Source organism: Episyrphus balteatus, chromosome 1 (genome assembly GCF_945859705.1).
Source record: "Episyrphus balteatus chromosome 1, idEpiBalt1.1, whole genome shotgun sequence".
Classification (NCBI taxonomy): Eukaryota; Metazoa; Arthropoda; class Insecta; order Diptera; family Syrphidae; genus Episyrphus; species Episyrphus balteatus.
This window is the reverse complement of record NC_079134.1, coordinates 171,483,413-171,502,452: the sequence shown is the minus strand read 5'-3', so window position 1 is coordinate 171,502,452 and position 19,040 is coordinate 171,483,413. Positions and strand designations below refer to the sequence as shown.

General features: G+C 29.0%; 1 protein-coding gene across 3 annotated transcripts in view; it reads left to right on the top strand.

Annotated features, from left to right (window-relative positions):
- Positions 1–19,040, top strand: part of LOC129907798 (protein FAM13A) — an 89,875-nt gene that overhangs the window by 48,327 nt on the left and 22,508 nt on the right. The window contains exon 1 of one of the 3 annotated variants that reach the window (XM_055984171.1): positions 7,443–7,542. The exons of the other annotated variants lie outside the window; for them this stretch is intronic. Coding sequence (XP_055840146.1) covers positions 7,519–7,542 — 24 coding nt within the window. The 5' untranslated portion in view covers positions 7,443–7,518. Of the gene's footprint in view, positions 1–7,442; positions 7,543–19,040 lie in introns of those variants that run through there. 3 annotated transcript variants of the gene reach the window in all.

Genomic DNA, 19,040 nt, shown 5'->3' with positions numbered 1-19,040 from the left:
GAGGGGTAAGAGGCAAATTAAAGGTAGTTCATTGTGACCGTTTACATCGTTATAATGGTGAAAGTAGCAATGGAGTTGTTCGGGACGAACAATCCTAAGAGGGGGGCAATGTAACGATGAATTACCGAACTACTTTTAAGATAAAAGTCTGAACACACTACCTGCTACAGTAAAGGTAGAAATGTGAACGGACCTTTAGTAATTAAGAAACTACCCTCTGAACGCATCCAAAGAAATTCCCTCGACTGCTGAATATCCCAAAATATCCCACTGGACTGGAAGTATGAAGCGCCCCCTCTTGGAAAGGAAGCTTCGAGAAGCAAAGACGAGAACCTTCGAAGACATTCTCGAATTCCGAATTTCAGGTATAAAAGGGCAGCGTGGACACCGACCGGATACAGTTTAATCTTGAATGTGAAAGAGTACAGTACAAAGTGAAATAAAGTGTTGGAAATTGTTAGTAGTAAATAAAGTGATTGAAAAGTGTGTTTGTTTGAGCGAATAATAAAAGTAAATTGATTTGAAATAAAGTGTGTTCTTATTTGAACGGAAAGATAAGTGGAAGTTAAAATAAACGAAATAAGTTTTATTGTGAACCCGGAATAAAACATTACAATATTAATAAAAACAAACCAAAATGAGTCTGCTCTAGATAATAATTTGTTTACTTATATGCACCTCATAACTTTTTTTTTGAAAAATATTTTCACACAAAATTTTCAGTAAAGTAAATTTTGTGTCAATTGCAATTTAAGCACGTAATTAAACGTGTCTGGGAATAAGTGCCAGAAAATTCATTCATATTTGAAACGTCAATATCGTAATCAATGAATGCTTTTACCGCTTCGAATGTCATTTATGATGAATTTTTATTTTTTGTTTATTTTTTTATTTGATACCTACTTATTTTAACCTCTAACTTTATGATCTTAGAAACTCGTCGCTCGCAACTTGGAATACGGTATTGAATTCTTTGGTCTGAAAATATGTATTGTCATTTTGTGGAAATTTTGTTTGCAGGATATTTATAAAATATAATTTTCGCCATACTTGATATTTAAAATAAATGGTTTTAAAAGTCTTCTTGGTCATACGAATTCATGAGAATCAACAAGAACGAACATTTGTATGAAAACTAAACGATGAATAATTTGTATGCATTTCACAGTTTCGTTTGAAAAAATGGCTTTAAAAAGTATTGGCCTAACAAACAATTGAATTGTGTTGTCAACTGTGCAAAAAACACCCAAAATTATATCCCCTGGAAACCGGAAACATAAGTCTTTTTATTCTTTTAAATCAATACAATAAACACGTAATCTATGTACCAATATTTGTATATCCCATTTGGCTTTTAAAGATTTATTTTTAATAATTGCAATGATATGAAACATCCTTGTAATAGATTATCTTTTTGTTTATTTAAACATACATTACGTAACTTATTCTTAAAAATATGAATATTATTCGGTAAATTTTTTTTTTACAAGAGTTATTCTTTTTTTGCTTCAATTGAAGTGTTAGCACGTTTTTAAACGTGTCTGGGAATTAGTATCTAAGAATTCATTCATATTTGAAACGCCATTTATCAGTCAATGAATGCTGTTGGCGCGTCGCTTTTAAATAATGATGATTCTTTTTTAAGTGGTTAATGAAATTAAGAATTTCTTGTTTAGCAGCAGCGATTGAATTCATTTTAAAGACGAAGTTGTGGTTTTTTAGAAATCATCTCCTTAAAGTTCATACACGTGGTGACTTTTGTGATCCGTCAGACAAGATAAATTTGATATAGCACTTTATGAAACAGTGGGCACGATTTGAATTTTTTGTTTAAAAAACCACATTTTTTGAACAAGTTTAAGAGAATAATATTTCAATCCAAATATATTAATTTCATAAGTTTTGAAGAAATGAAACGCAGAAGCCAAAAAGATTTCATTTTAGTTAAATAAGTATTGAACCAAGCCAAACGCGTTTCAAAGTTCAGTGTCCTAATTGATACATGTCAGGACAGTTGTCATTTTTTTTTCAGAGAACCCTAATGATTTCCAAAAAGAGGACACAAACACTTTCTTACTTTATTCTGAAATCAACCTCAATAAAAACTGTCTTTGTTTGTCCATGTCCATAAGTTATAAAAAAGTATTAAGGACAACACTAGAAGGTACCTTTTTTCCAATTCCCAAATTACTATCTTCGTAAGTATATATCAACCCAATTATTATGGCATAAGTAATGTGTCCTACCACGCACTCCTTTCAAAAAGTCAAGTCTATTAAAAACGAACAAAAGGAGGAGTAAAAAAAAGAAAAACCTATCCTAGAATAATTGGTTCTAAGTGACGTTCCTTTGCAGCCAAATGTTATGGCCATTTCTTTTTTTCGTTTACATTTTTGAAAAAAAAAAGTATGAAAAAAAAGTAAGAACAAACAAAAAACTTATCTAATTGTCCTAATGTCAATATTTTATTAATTTCACAGAAAATATACCATTTTATGATGTTAAGTGAATATATTTGCATTAGGGAGCTAATTTTTGTTTATTTTCCATGATACCTCAGTGACTTCCAGTGTTATCCTTTCATTTCCATAATCCCTTAGGAGAACGAAAAAAAAAAAAAAAAAACACAACCTAAAAAAATCCCCCTCCACTTGATTAAAATAACAAATACTATGAAACAAAATAAACGTGCTTCATGTCACGTACTCACAAAACATTTTTACGCTCCAAAAAACCCGAAAGAGAGAGATATTTTTATTTTTGTTTTTGTTTATCCCTTAGATATACGGGGGCAGCAGCTGGTACTTCAAAAAACACACACACAACCGCCATTTTTGTAATAGATACTTTTCTATTTCGTAGTAATCTCTCTTTGGGAAATGGCGTTCCTGACCTTTTTTCAGTACATATTTTGTGTGAGTTCTACCAATTTTGCTGATTAATATTGAATATTTTGTTTACAAAAAATAAACAAAAGAATTCTGTATAAAACGGAAACAAAAAACCGCTGATATAAACAAAACAAAATGTCTAACCCCAATCCATAATAAATTGTTTTGATTGATTTATCCAATTGGGTGAATGAGGACATGAGGGGATTGGGTGTGTTTATTCTGTTTACATAAACCCTGAAAATCATAAACCAATAAATAATTTTTGTAATACAATTATTTGCAGACTGGTATTGTAAAAGTTGGTAGGTATATTTCAACTTCCATCTTCCAGATATTTTGTGTTTTTTTTTTTTACTTTTTTTTGCTGTATCGAATGTTTCAGGGTCAATAGTAATGATAACGGGTGTGAGTTGGTGGTATGGACGTCATATTTAATAGACTTGACACGCAGGATATAATAATATTATAAATATTGTCCACGTGTGATGGTAATGTCCTGCGACCCATAAACTGAGTGACACTTTCATTTTTTATTTGTTGATTTCTCATTTATTTATTAATTCCTTCAAGTTGTGTATATTGCGACGTTTTATTGTCTCGTTTTTTTATGTGTTTTGGACAGAAGGGATGTTGAAATTAATTTTCGTAATTAAAAAGAAATGACTTATGGGCTATTTGTTTTGAAGTCAAATAAAATGTTTGTTTGTATTACAGAACAAAAAAATGATGATTACAAAAATCAACATTAAATATTTTTATTGGTTAATGTTAACCAGTGCAGCAGTAAAATGAAAATATACCTACAATAACAGAGTTTTGTTTTCTTTGAGGTATCTACGCAGTCGAAAAAAAAATATTACAAAATTTTTTTTGTATAATACATCTTTCAAACACGTTTTGAAGAAAGAAATTTAAAATCTTCAAGAAAATCGAACAAATTTCAGAGTGAGCCTTTAAATTCTCCGTTCCCGAGAAATATATCAAAATTAGTAAAATTTAAAATTAGTAAACCTTATAAAATATAAAAGATTTTCAGCAAAGAATTCCGTAAGAGTTGGTTTGCATTCGTCATTTTTGATTTATATAATATTCGTCACAGATGAAATATTTATGCAAGCTTTTTATATTATATAATCTTTTATTATTTATCTGGTACATTATTTTGAATACTTTTAAAAAAAGTTTCGGTTTTTGTCATTCTGACACGTTTTGAAGTAAAAACATAACTAAGTGGGTCAAAAATGGCACACTTCAGTGTGGTGTTCTATCGCTCATGTATTTGCTCATAAAAGCAGAATACTCATTAAATTATAAAAAAGTTGAGTGAACTTAAATATAAGTGTTATACTTCCTTTCAGTTGTTCTTAACTGAGAGTTTATCGCTCTTTTCCAATACAGAGTATTTTTGTCTATGTATTTTAAGGCCCTAAATTGAGCAGAAAACTAAACATTAAAAGACTATTCAACTTTTGTCATTGCCTGGCTTTATTATTATAACAAAAAACCTTTAAGCCTTTCTTAAATCGCTCACTTTTTCCTTACGAACTATTTTATCAAAATGGGCTCTCCGAATAAGTAGATTTGTGAGTTGTGACTACCATTCTTTTGTTCATATTTTCCTATCTTATTGCTCTTGGGTTTAACGAATTTCGACATTGTATATTAAGTTTTTCTTGATTCGAAGTATTATGAGATTTCTTATTAAGAAGTTTTAAATTTTAAGGTTTCGAGATCTAAAATTTTCGAATTTCAAGCTTTCGATGTCTAAGATTTTATGTAATTTTAGTTCTTAACAAAACCATTCCTTAATAGGTCATACATTTGCATATCGTTCTCTAGCATTCTCTAGCAATTGAGGTGTATGTTTTTTTTTTTTTGACATGCATAGTCAAGCATTCACCCATATTGCGATTGTCAACTATCAATTGATTGTTGGTAAATACTGAAATTTGATATTTTAAAACCTAACTTTTGGTCAACTTGAATTTGTCAATTTACAACGGTTTGCATCATTCTCTGTTTTCAATACTTTTGTTAATGTACCTAGTTATAAGATATCAAAATTTAACTTTAACTATAATTGATAGGTCTAGATTGCTATAAGGGTGATTCTTTTACTTTTCCAAATATTTTACAGTAAAAAAATGAATAATAATTTCATTATTGACCTAAAAACATTGCTCTATCATTTTGATTTCGTAGTGTTTTTTCATATTAAATTTGGTCGATGAATTTGGTTATCTTAGCCATCTGCTTGATTATCCTTATCAAATTTTACCTTTGACGTTTAGTTTCAATTATTGGTATGAAAATAAAAATAAATCATGTAACACACAGAGAAAATAACGCCAGGGAAAACCTTTATAAAATTTCATTTAATCATACTACAGTTAAATATACCAGAAATAATGTTAAATATACCAGAAGAAAAGTTACCCTGGTTTTGTTTATGTAGCAATGTGTTTCTTTACTTATTCGCAAAATGTAAACAAATAAAATTCCCTTTAAAGAGTAAAAGTATCTCTACATAAAACTTCAAAATACACAAGTTTAAAATACTCCTTTCTCCTAACCCTCTTATCTATTTAACATGCTACATCATTTCAATCGAATTTCCTTAAAACATATAAAACTACATTGCTCATCAGTAAAACTTTTTGGCAATTGAGAACCAATCGATATTATGCACCATTTGAGTTTGTATCGAATTTCTTCTTCAATAAACTTAAAAGAATATTAAACTTGGTACATTCTCTAAAAACAAAGAACTTATGTGACTCATTCGAACATTTTGTGTGTTTAATTTAAATTAATGACAAAAGTCCTCTTCTCAAAACATTTAAAATCTTATTTAAAATTCAAAATAAAAATAGAAAAATTTCACTTCAAAATCTTCCTAACTATAACAAATGGTTTCTGCGATAAACTTTCCTCGAACTAAAAAAAACAACAATTTTCTTTGTTTTGTAAAACAAAAACCCTAGGTTCTTACCCTTTTTCAATATGAATCAGCAGCTTGTTTATACCAATTTAGAAATTCAAATATATGCCTTTCTTGTTTCCCAAACCATATGCCTCCATAAAGAATAAAAAGAATATTTTTCAATAAAAACGGAGCCTGGCCCTATTTCAATGCCCCTCCTTTAATTATTATTATTATCATTCTATATATCCAACACGTGTATCCTGTGTGTCCCTATTGTGCTCCTTTTTTGAACAAAAATACCTACCTACTCCAACTCCTGCCAATATAAACCAAATATACAAAAGAAAAAGAAATGGAAATTTACCATAATAATGAGAATCCATACAAAAATTTTCTGAACAAAACTAACTACCTTTCCCAGACTTTGTTTAGAGAGAGAGTGTTCCACTAAAATCAATACTCCCACCGCCCTCCCATTATAACCATTCGAAAGTTACATACCCTCTCTCTTGGTAACAAAAAAACACACCCATATAGTTTTAGCCAAAGCATCGCATCATCATCATCATCACCATCATCGCCATCATCAACGTCATGAAACATGGATTGCGTCTCTGATCTATCAATGTCATTGGGTACGCGGTCGGTAACAACATCACTTTTTTTTTAGCCGGCTGAGCTCCTAGCCCAGAGTTGGCTCAAATAGTTTTATGGCATAAAACTAGTGATAGTTGCGAAGTCGAAGCCGGCGGCCGCCAGTTAACCAATATGGCTTGGTTATAGTAGCTTTTTTGTTTTTGGCTTTTAGCTTTGGTTTGCTTTGGTTTTTTTCCACTTTGCCATACTCACCAACATCAAAAACCTACTCGTCGTTTATTGAAGACGGCGAAAGAGAAGCAAAAAAAAAAATAAATTCAATTATATTCCGGTCTATGATTCATCTATTTGTGAGTTTTTTTGATTGTGAAGCGCGCAGTGGAAAAAAAAAATTAGAAAGAAATAACCACTGTTCCTGTCCTTAGCAGTGTTGTATAAGGAAGCCTTTAGGTTAGGTTTAATAAGTCCTTTGTTGTTGATAGAAAATTTATATAAAAAAACATTGTTTTCGTACCTGTTTTTGAGAGCAAAAAAAAAAAAAAAACAATAAATTTAACTGTCCTCAGGTGATTTTGATTAATTTGAATAAATTAGTATCTTTTTTTGTGGTGAAATATGTCCGGCTGATGGGTTAGATGCATAAATTTAATAAAATCAAAAATCGAAAAAAAAAGATTCTTTTATGAATATTTCAAAAGTTTCCATTCATTCATGAGGAATATAATCCATTGATATGGCGTTGTTCTTTGATTATGAGAATTTTAAAAAGTTATTAACTACAAGTTCGTGAGTGAAGATAGTTAACTTATTTATGTTCATGTCCATCGTCGGTCTTGATATTGAACTTTAATTTAATATAATTCGCCTTGGCATATAAGCCAAGTCAGGTGCAATATAATTAGTGTTTTGCTTTTTCTATTTTATAACACTTTTTGATTGAAAAGTTTCATAATAAAATCAATATAATTGAAGTATTATCGGAATCGAATCAATCACGAAAACGATAAAATTAATTGTGAAATCATTTCATGAAGACAAAAAGGAAAAAGAAGAAAAACAATAAAAAACAATAAAAAAGTGGCAATCCAATACAAAGTGACTATGACGGGATCTCAATTTTTGATTGTAAGTAAAATGGTATGAATATTTTATAATTAGCTGAACCTAGCTTGCGTTGCTTCGTTTAATGTCAATTTAAAAATCAGGAATGTACTTAAACGTTTGTATTTAAATATTTGTACAGAAACTTATCAATATGATTACTATAAATACTTAAAAAAGTTAGACTGTCTGCATTAGACTGGGCCAAAAAAATAAAATATTTTTTTTTTTTAAAGTTACTTCGAAAATCTTGTTCAGGATGAAGAAAAAAAAATTTGGTGAAAATTGGAGCCGTTAAAAAAAATTTTAAGAGGTCTATCATCGGTGTTTTTTATTTTTATACATGATATGATGTTTTAAAACAGAACTGCTAGACGATCAAAGTAAAAAAAATTTCTGTTCATTTTTTCTTATATTAAATTAAATTTCCTACAAAAAAGATCTAATTGAAAATTTTCGTCAGACGAGCCGTATTCGAGTAATTAAGCTTTTTAAATCGAAGTGTTTTTTCAATATGCCTGTTTCACTTTGGAATTTTGTGATGAGCAAATAAGTGAATAGAAAAATAAAACCTCGACAGATTCTCATAGGAAATTTAATTCTCTACAAAAAAGGTCTCTTAGTAATTTTCCCTAAATTGAGTTTTGAAGAAGTTATTCACGATTTAAATCGAGAAAAAAATTAAAAAACAAATTTTCAATTTCAAAATTTTCTAATTCACTGAAAATTCAATATTTTCAAATTAGCAAGATGTTTTCTTGTAGGGAATTAAACGTTCTATAAAAAGTTCCCTGGCAGCAAATTAATTGCTTTAACCGTTAAGAAGATATTCGTATCAAAACCAATGCCCACTGATTTCAATAGTTTTCTTATGACAAGTATGCATTTGCGATTTGAATACGATTATCTTCTAAACGGTTAAAGCAATTAATTTGATGCCAAGGAACTTTTTATAGAACGTTTAATTCCCTACAAGAAAACATCTTGCTAATTTGAAAATATTGAATTTTCAGTGAATTAGAAAATTTTGAAATTGAAAATTGATTTTTTAATTTTTTTCTCGATTTAAATCGTGAATAACTTCTTCAAAACTCAATTTAGGGAAAATTACTAAGAGACCTTTTTTGTAGAGAATTAAATTTCCTATGAGAATCTGTCGAGGTTTTATTTTTCTATTCACTTATTTGCTCATCACAAAATTCCAAAGTGAAACAGGCATATTGAAAAAACACTTCGATTTAAAAAGCTTAATTACTCGAATACGGCTCGTCTGACGAAAATTTTCAATTTGATCTTTTTTGTAGGAAATTTAATTTAATATAAGAAAAAATGAACAGAAATTTTTTTTACTTTGATCGTCTAGCAGTTCTGTTTTAAAACATCATATCATGTATAAAAATAAAAAACACCGATGATAGACCTCTTAAAATTTTTTTTAACGGCTCCAATTTTCACCAAATTTTTTTTTCTTCATCCTGAACAAGATTTTCGAAGTAACTTTCAAAAAAAAAAATATTTTATTTTTTTGGCCCAGTCTAGTCTGCATCTCTATGTCTAGAACTTTTGTAATCAATTTATTTCTAGCTTTATTCATTTTTTTACTTGCGATATAAGTACTAATTACACTGGTCTGCAAAATTTAACTTTTTTTTCTCCTTCAAATAGTTTTTTTGATATTATGAAAGATTAGACTTTCCTTAATCTAAATCTGTTTTCAGAAAAATTCTATCAGGTACCATTTTTGTAAATATTATTTTTGAAAAATGTGGGTAGCTAGTTTCTAAAAAATCACCCTTTTAGATTCTTTTGAACTTGTATTGCATTGAGCTCAAATTTGGAGGACTTATTTTACATTAGTGTTTACTTATATTTTAAAATACTGATTGACAAAAAAAGCAGAAATATCGAAATCCTTAACTTTTTAGTAAATCCCACATGAACAAAAACGGCTTAGTTAAGGAAAATGCTAAATATCAACGCCCATTATATTTAAAAAGTCAAATATGTAAAGAAAACTATAAATAAAATACATTAAACAAAATTTGTATGTGTTTTGTAATTTTATATACTATTTTTCTATTTAGAAATATCTTATTTGTAATAAACCATTTGATAAACTGCCTTGTAAAGCTTCAGATTTGTTTCTCCTAGAAACAAAAGTATACTTTTCTTATAGTTTTTGATGTGCTGAGTTAGAATCCGAAGTCAAAAAAAATCTATCACGTCAGGATTTTGAGATAATCGCATTAAGGCTAGGCGCACACATGCGATTTTGATCGCGCGATTATTCAGTCGCAAATTAGATGACAACAATTTCAATGACTGTAGACACAATTTTCAAATTTTTAATCGTGGGAAGCATGTGTGTTCACAGTCATTGAAATCCTTGTGATCCATTTTTGCGACTGAATAATCGCGCGACTAAAATCGCATGTGTGCGCCTAGCCTAAAGGATCACAAAATCATGTTTTTTTTTAGAAAATTTAAAAAAAAAACTAATATATCTCAAAAACCAGAGCTGACCGAAATTTTTTGAGTTCGTATTCAAAATCAGCACACTAAAATGCATTAGAAAAGTATACTTTTGTTCTAGGGAAAAAGATATATTTATTTTTAGAGATCAGTTTCTTTATGGTAAGATATGCAAAACCTACTTAATTTACTTAAATTAAGATATCTCGGAGAAGAAAAGAGATATTGAGAAGATTGAAACTGAATTTGAAAGAGAAAAATAAGTTCTTTCATAAACCGTAACAATTTTAATTGAAAAAGATTACATTATGCAAAAATATTTCTTCGGAAACAGCAAAAAAAATGGATTTTTGAGAATTTCTAACGGGAATATCTAAAAAACGTGACGTGCTAGATCAATTCTGACTTCGGATTCAGAATCAGCATACAAAAAATCCTTTAGAAAAGTATAGTTTTATTCAAAGGAGGATTTCCTTGCAGACCAGTGTTATCAAGTTATGCATTCCTACAACAACAAAAAAAGTTGAGATAAAAATGATACATAACATTACGATCATAGAGAATGCAAAAAAGTGGGTTCTGCTAGTCCGTCTATCTGTATAAGGACCTACCGCCTAAACAGATGAACCGATTAACATCAAACTTGGTATGTAGCATTTTTGGCAATTCCCCAGAGGGGTATTTAAATTAATACACTGATTTTGGAAAAGTTTTAGTTTTCTCAAAAACGGCTCCAACGATTTTGTTTAAAAAAAACTGATATGCTAGTTTTTTATACAATTGCTATCTTTTAATGAAATTTTTTTTTTTGGAAATTAATTTTTTAACGGTACCTGCAATAGAACCGTTTTTCTTTAAATCTGATTTTCTCCTTAACTAATAATTCGATTTCAATATCAATTATAAAACCAAAAATGTTAATTGTTAAAAATAAAAGTTGTATAAGTATAAGAAGTTTATCTTTCTGTTTTTTTTTATTGAAACGACTACAGTTCCTGAACGTATTTTTTACGTATTTTTACGTATTTAAGTTATATTAAAACTACCTAAAATACCTACATTTATTAAATTTCTATTTAAAAAGTCCTAAAAGTCGTGTATTTTATTTTCTGATGTCAAGCTTTCATTTTCCTTCTTCTTAACAAAAAAAACCCACAAAATTCAGTTACGCATCTTAGATGCAGTAATTTGTGAATAAATTTTATGACAAAATCTAAAATTTTATCATGACTGTCAGCAAGAAAATGAGGCGATACAAATCAGTAAGCAAAGTTTGAAATGGTTTCAAGTCCAAAAACAAAAGGTTTATGGAGTATTTAGCCCGAAGTTTTTCTGGACTGTAATCCAATAAAATATCTTTGAAAAACTTCTTCAAAATCGAGTTTATATCCATTCAATCTCATAATTAGCTGAAAATCCTTAAGGATTTTTTTTTTATTTTTCTTGATCACATTATAATTTCGAAAATTTGCAAATAATTATTTTTTGTATAAATCACCCTAATGTATTTATGTATGTTAATACTAAACAAATTGTGATTTTGTTTTTATTTTTATGAAATACAATAAACAGCAATCAATCAAATGATTGATAACCAATTGCCAAAAGAATTTAATCGTACGCCAGAAATATCTAGGTGATGAATTTTTGATAAGAAAAGAAAGGCATATTTTAATTTGAATAAAGTACAATTCAAAATTTATTAAATATGAAAATACAGATATAGATTAATTTACCGGCATTAAGCTCGAAATCAAAAACTACCCTTGTTGGTAATTCTTCTTCTTCTACTATTATTTATTTGACCTTGAAAAATTGAAAAGCTTTCAAACAGTTTTTTTTTTTGCATTTTTTGCATTATTTCCTAAAGTCACGTAATAAGACACTCGTTTCGATAAACATCACAACAAAGTACCTACTTAAACCCGCTGCCGTTACACATATTCATTATTATGTAAACAACCCGGTCTATTAAACAACCCGGACATACCTCCATAAACAATACAAGAAAACTCAAGAAAAAGGAAAGGGCTTACATTATATTATCTAAACTAAGTATATTCTGTATTGGGTAATAATAATTGTTATTCATTTAAGCCTTTCTAATGCAAATACAAAAAAAAAAAAACAACATATCGTATATAGAATTTTAAATACCATAAAAATGTCTACATTGCAAATAAAAAAAGGTATCCACTACCGAAAAGTGCAATTTAATAGATAATCCTAAGGGTGTTCGCTTATCTTGACTTTTAGATCACTAAAGTTTCGCGTGTCTTTTACCTAACAAAAAAAAAAAAAAAACAAAAACAAAACAACATCAATAAAAAATCACTTGACTTTTCTTCTAGAAGTCGTAAGTTCATTAGTCACAGAGGAGTTTGAACCAAAACAAACCGGCTAAAACCAAATGGTTTCCTCGTGACGAAAAAATTACCCTCATTCTTTACTCCACCACCATTACACAAATAATAATATCCTACATTCTTCATCTTATCGAAATAATAAAAACAAGAAAAAAAAAAATTACTCATTCATGAGGGCTTGAAAAGTGGCAAACAACCAGACATTCTGGGGGATTTGTTTTATTACTATATAAAAATTGATAAAAATGTTTTCTCAAATCTTAAAAGTCTTATTGTAAATTTTAATTTAAATCTTAATTATACATTTATTTTATTAACATTTTCACTTAGAAATAAGATTAAGATTTGAATTATTTTGAAGAACAAAACAAAACGTTCACTCGAGTGTTTTTATTAGATTTAAGATGTTGATTTGATTGTGTTATCGCAATAAAAAAAACATTGTGTTTATTGTATAAATTTAATGTGCTAAAAGTTTATTTTTTTAAACTTGGGAAGCGTATATGGCTCAAGGTCACCTATAGATATTAAAAAAAATTGTTTGCAGACAATAAAAAAGTCAATATTTTGAATTCTAGAATTTATCTTGAGATAATTTTATTTTTAGACAAATTTAAATTGTGTTAACATGATTTTTGTGTGTTGATTTAGAAGATATCCATCAATCTTAATTTAACATGTTTGTTCTAATTTTTAAATAAACCAAACTTTTCGTATTATAGGTTCGAACTGGACAAAGATATATTTATTTTTGAATTTCAATCTATGATTAAGATTTTGAGAACACAGATTTTCAATCAATTTTGAGTAATTGTTTTCCAGAGGAATAGGATAACACTGGTCAACAAAATTTAACTTTTTTTTTGCCACAAGAACCAAAATATACTTTTCTAGTAGTTTTTGGGGTGCTGAATACGAATCTGAAGTCACAAAAATTGTATTGCCCTCCGTTTTTTAAAATATATTACTGTTATAAAATGCTAAAAAACGTCATTTTGGCTGTTTTCGAGGTTATGTTTTTATGTGGGGTAATTCATTATAAACAAATTTGTAACGGTTATTATAAGAACAGATATTCTTCTTTCAAAAACTGTTTAAATTTTCGATTTTATTGTTTGAGATATCTTAAGTTTCATTTAATAAGTCAAATAGAAACTAAACTTAATCTAAAGTTTAATTCACACAGAATTTTTGCCACAAATATACTTTTCTGAAGGTTTTCGAGTTGCTGAACTCATATCCGCAATCAAAAAAATTCTATTAGCCTCCGTGCTTGAAATATAACCGTTATAAAAAAACCCTATTTTTGCATTTTATAACGGTAATAATTCAAGAACGAAGGCTAATAGAATTTTTCTGATTGTGGATTCCAGTTCAGCAACCTAAAAAGTTCAGAAAAGTATATTTTGATTCTTGTGGCAAAAATAGTTTAATTTGGTTGGCCAGTGTTTCTGATTCAAAGACCGCTACTTAAATTTTAAATATCTCGGGCTATAAAAGAGATATCGGAAAGATTTAAACATTTTTTGAAAGAATAAAACTAGCTCTTATAGGCCCGTTACAAATTTATTCATAATGAATTACTCCACATAAAAACATAACCTCGAAAACAGCCAAAATTACGTTTTTTGACATTTTCTAACGGTAATATTTCAAAAACGCAGGCCAATCAAATTTTTCTGACTTCAGATTCGGATTCAGCACCCCAAAATCTACTATAAAAGTATATTTTGGTTGAAGACAGCGTTTTTCGATAAAATCCTTATCACTTTTTGAACCTATCTAAGTTAATGAACATTAGGAGTAACATAAAACCCAACATTTTTATTTGGAACCTATGTCTTCATAGGAGAGACATAAGTTGCAGATTAAATTTGGAACTTATTTTCCTTAATGATTTTAACCCTTTTATATCAATTTCAAAATAAAAAGGAATAGTAATTTTTTCTGACCATTTTGTTCTTCATATCTTATGATTTGATTTACAATGAAAAAAGCAAAGATGTAGAAAAATTTAAATGATGACCACAAAACAGAAAAGTTGTATTTGAATTACCATTATTTTAGTGCAAGCATTTAAGAAGTTATTTCTTTTTACCGACTTCCAAAAAGGAGGAGGTATTCAATTCGACTGTATTTTTTTTTTTATGTTTGTTACCTCATAACTTTAGACTGACTGAACCAATTTTGATAATTCTTTTTGCATTGGAAAGCTGGTGGCTGCAATGTGGTCCCATTTCAATTTCGTTCAGTTATAGCCATAGGTTTTGTTTTTTGATAAAAAATATTATAATAAAAAAAAAAAATCGAAAATGCTAACTTCCTTTTTTCAGTCTTGCTTGATTTTCTTTTTTGAATAAACATTTTTTCCTGGTCCTATAATCCAATGTATTAAATTATTATAATTTATTAACCCATCAAAAATTCCTACTTACTTTCAGCTTATTAAACTATTAAGATAAACTCAGTTAAAATGTAATTAAAATTTGCTTACTCAGACATCACGCCCATAAATCATACATTAGAAAATAACCTTGCCCTATAATATGATTGAAATAAATGAATGAATTTACCATTTATTTTGCGGCTTCTGTAAACACTTTAATCAATCAATTATTTATTATAAGCATTAAATACAACTTCAACACTTGACGACGACGACGACGTACTGGCTAAAAGTCTGTGACTTATGATTTAATATTTTTATGATCGATCGATGGATCGATAAACAAACCCCAAAAAAATATTAGTCATAATTTTGTTTACTTATGAATTTTTGCTTTGTAATAGTTTTGACAACCCAGAATAAAATGTTTCTATAGTTTATTCTTTGATCTTTGTTCTCAAAAGATCTCAGCAGACCAGACATCACATGTTCAATTTCTTGACATTTAAGTTTGAATTACTTACGCAAACAATGAAAATGCGTCAGAAGCTTGTTGATATTTAATTTTTTTTAATGCCTCTCGTCATGTCATGAATTATTTTCGGAAACAAACAAACAAAAAAAAAAAAAACGCTCTGTCATTAGATACTTACGATATAATGTAGCCTTTTGTCTGACAATTTAATAAACTTTGATCTATCGGTTTTTTTAATTTTATTATGAGTGTTTCCAGAGGTGCTGTAAAAAGTAGGTACTAATCGAGTTTTTGCGATATCCCGATTAAAAATATAAATTTAATTTTTAAAGAAGAAAATAAACAAATCTTGGCCGCCGCACCACAGCTGCACCACCGCGTGCCGTTTGACGGAAAATTTCGGCGCACCATCACCGCACCACGACTGCACCACGTCCGCACCATTTTATTTTTTTATGAAAAATTCACCGCACCATAATACATAATTTTGAATTATTGAAAAATAGAAAAAAAAGAAACCCGAGTATCCAGAGCACTTTCAATTAAAAGTCCAGCGCCTTAACCACTCGATCACCAAGTCATGTTTGTACGATCTGGCAATTTGTTGCTTAAGTCAAAATAACTTTGAAGACGGCTTAAACATTTTTGTATAAGTACGCAATGCCGTCTTTACCATAAGGGCACAGGGGGCCCGTGCCCAGGGCCCCCATTCTCAGGGGGGCCCCGAAGGAACGAAAATTTCCCTCACACATTCATTCTCAAAACATTTTTGTCGGGCAGACCATCTACCAAAAAATTTTAGTTTTTATATGGCAACCAAATAAAGTTTTTTCTACACCTATACGGAAAATACAATATGTTTTCAAAATGAAAACAAATTATGTGGCATTGTATGCGAACATTTAAATCCAAACGACCAAACCCAAATTAAATTTTCCAAAAAATAAGACAATAATATTTTCAAAAAACAAGAAAAATAACTTTTTTTTTCCACTGTAGGTAAGATTATTTATTATTGATTAAAACAACGAATTCTCTTCCATTATCTTTTTCCTTAACTAATAATTTCGTTGGAAGTTCGCGAAACTGTCAAATTTGTAGTGCGTGTTAAAATCAGTGTAAAAATATGTGCAGATTCGTATTAAAAGACGAAAAAAGAATCAATTCGTTGGCAAAAAAACATCAATACTTTTTCCGTTAGAAAACGTTTAAGAAAAAACTATTGCCGGCTCATCGACGGTACATCAATGTTTTGATAATTTTTTTTTTAAGTTTTCTTAATTTTAATATTTGTATAAACCTTTTTATGTCAAAATATTCATTAAAATCGGTTGTGTCGTTTACATTAAGAAATCGGTTCTATGGCAAGTAGGTACCGTTAATAACGGTTCAAAAAAATATTTTTCTTATTTCAAAAGTGCGTCCTTATTTGCAGCATTACATGTTTTTTTTTTTTCAAAGCAAAATCCTTATCCGTTTTTGAGAAAACTGCAATATCGCGAAAACTTTATATTGGAGATATCCGTTAAAAAGGAGACATTAAAATAAAATAAAATAAAATAAAATAAAATAAAATAAAACAAAACAAAATAAAATAAAATAAAAGAAAAGAAAAGAAAAGAAAAGAAAAGAAAAGAAAAGAAAAGAAAAGAAAAGAAAAGAAAAGAAAAGAAAAGAAAAGAACAGAAAAGAAAAGAAAAGAAAAGAAAAGAAAAGAAAAGAAAAGAAAAGAAAAGAAAAGAAAAGAAAAGAAAAGAAAAGAAAAGAAAAGAAAAGAAAAGAAAAGAAAAGAAAAGAAAAGAAAAGAAAAGAAAAGAAAAGAAAAGAAAAGAAAAGAAAAGAAAAGAAAAGAAAAGAAAAGAAAATAAAATAAAATAACGGCTCTTGGAAATCACGTACAAATCGTCTGTATCGAGTTTTTAGCGAATCTATCAATCCGTTTGAGCTCTTTTTTCCAATTCTTCAAACAGAAACTTATAACCGGTACAGGGAAATTATTGGCAGTATAAAATGTACAATTATTGGCAGTGGCAACGTTTGATGTCTCAATGCGCGTATTATTGGCACACCCTACCAAAAATAAAGACACTAGGTACTTTATATGGAACGATATATTGGCAGCCCTTTTTAACCAACCATTGCTTTTTAGCCAACCATTGTACTTATTTTACTTTCCAAAAGGGCCCCAAATTCTTGTGTGCCCAAGGGCCCCAAGATAGTTAAAGACGGCCCTGTAAGTACGAGAATAGAATTTTTGATCATGGTGCTGTGCCGGTGGTGCACCGATTTTTTCATTCAAAATGAAATAGAGCAGACGTGGTGCAGTCGTGGTGCGGTGGTTTAAAAAATTTCTGATAATGGTGCGGACATGGTGCAGCAGTGGTGCGGTGGAATTCCAATTTTTACTCGGGATATTCTACAGTAAAACAATTTAATAGTAGTGATTTTTTCTTGATTGACAGCTCTGTTTTTAACAAAACCATCTTGACTACCACAGATTTTATTTGCCAATTCATGCATGAATTGTTAGTCTAATACTACCTAAATTACCTTAAAAAAATAAACAAATTGGCAGTGAAGCAGCTTTGTATTTGCTAAGATTTTGCATAAAATTCAAAGAAAGTTAGGACTCACAAAAGACACGTGTACTTTGTTATGCAAAAATTATTGAATTATTGAGAATTAATTTATAAGTTGAAAGTTTTGTACAGCCAAAAAATGTTCATCACGAAATTCTTTTCAATAATAAATCATCAAAAAGTATTCGAAAGAATTTATCATCTCAAATGACTCAATGTTTACATTCATGATTCTTATATTTTTGCAATTTAATTTTACATAAATGTCACGTCTTCAAGTCTCCAAGGTTTGTTTTGTTTCGACTCAATTTTTTTTTTTTGTTAATATTCTGTTTGATATATTTTATTTTTTTCAATATCAAGCTCATTGCGAAATATAGGTACAGCATAAACAAACATTTGTTTGCAAAACATATTCGCACGTCGTCATCGTCAGTTGTTGTCATGTGACGAAATAAAAAAAAAAAAAAAAACCAAGCCCTCGGAAATAGAATTGATGTCTGCCAAAATTAATACTAAAATAGCCAATGTCCCTGGGACTAAATTGAATTGAGATTCCTGTCACTCCAATGGGAGCTATATGATTTCAAAAGGAAACAAATTAATTTAGATTTTTTGTTGTTGTTGCCAAAAGAGCAAATATATTTCAAAGCAGTTAAAAATGAGTTTGTTTCTGCCTGCAGGTCATTTGACTTGCGAAAATAAATAAAAAAAAAGATTGTTTATGCAATTACGATCACGTGAAGAGAATTTATAGCAATTTATGTTATGTTCTGTTTTCTGACTGTGAAAAAATAAAACACATTTTTTAACTAAAAGTACGTGACAGAGAAGCAACGCAACGACAACCAACGACCGACGACGATGAGGTTCAATGGAAATAATTGAAGAAAAAATGAATGAGAAAACGATCGAATCACTATAATTCATTGTCAATTGATTGTGCATGTGATTACTGTTTAAAAGTCGTGTGGTTAAGATTTATGTATGTTTTGTACTCGTACATTGCAGAATTCATTACTAACTATAGCATTTTGATCAGTAAAATAATATCTTGTGCTTTTATTTAAGTTCTTTGATTGAATGCTAGAAGTTTCGGAAAATCATTAATGGGACTAGTTATAGAGGGTAAATTTTACACCGTCTTTATTATTTCAATTTTGTTTAATTTAAATGCACCTTTACATTTCTTTCAAATGCAACTTACAAGAATCTAATTAGACAAATTAGAATAATGTATAAGA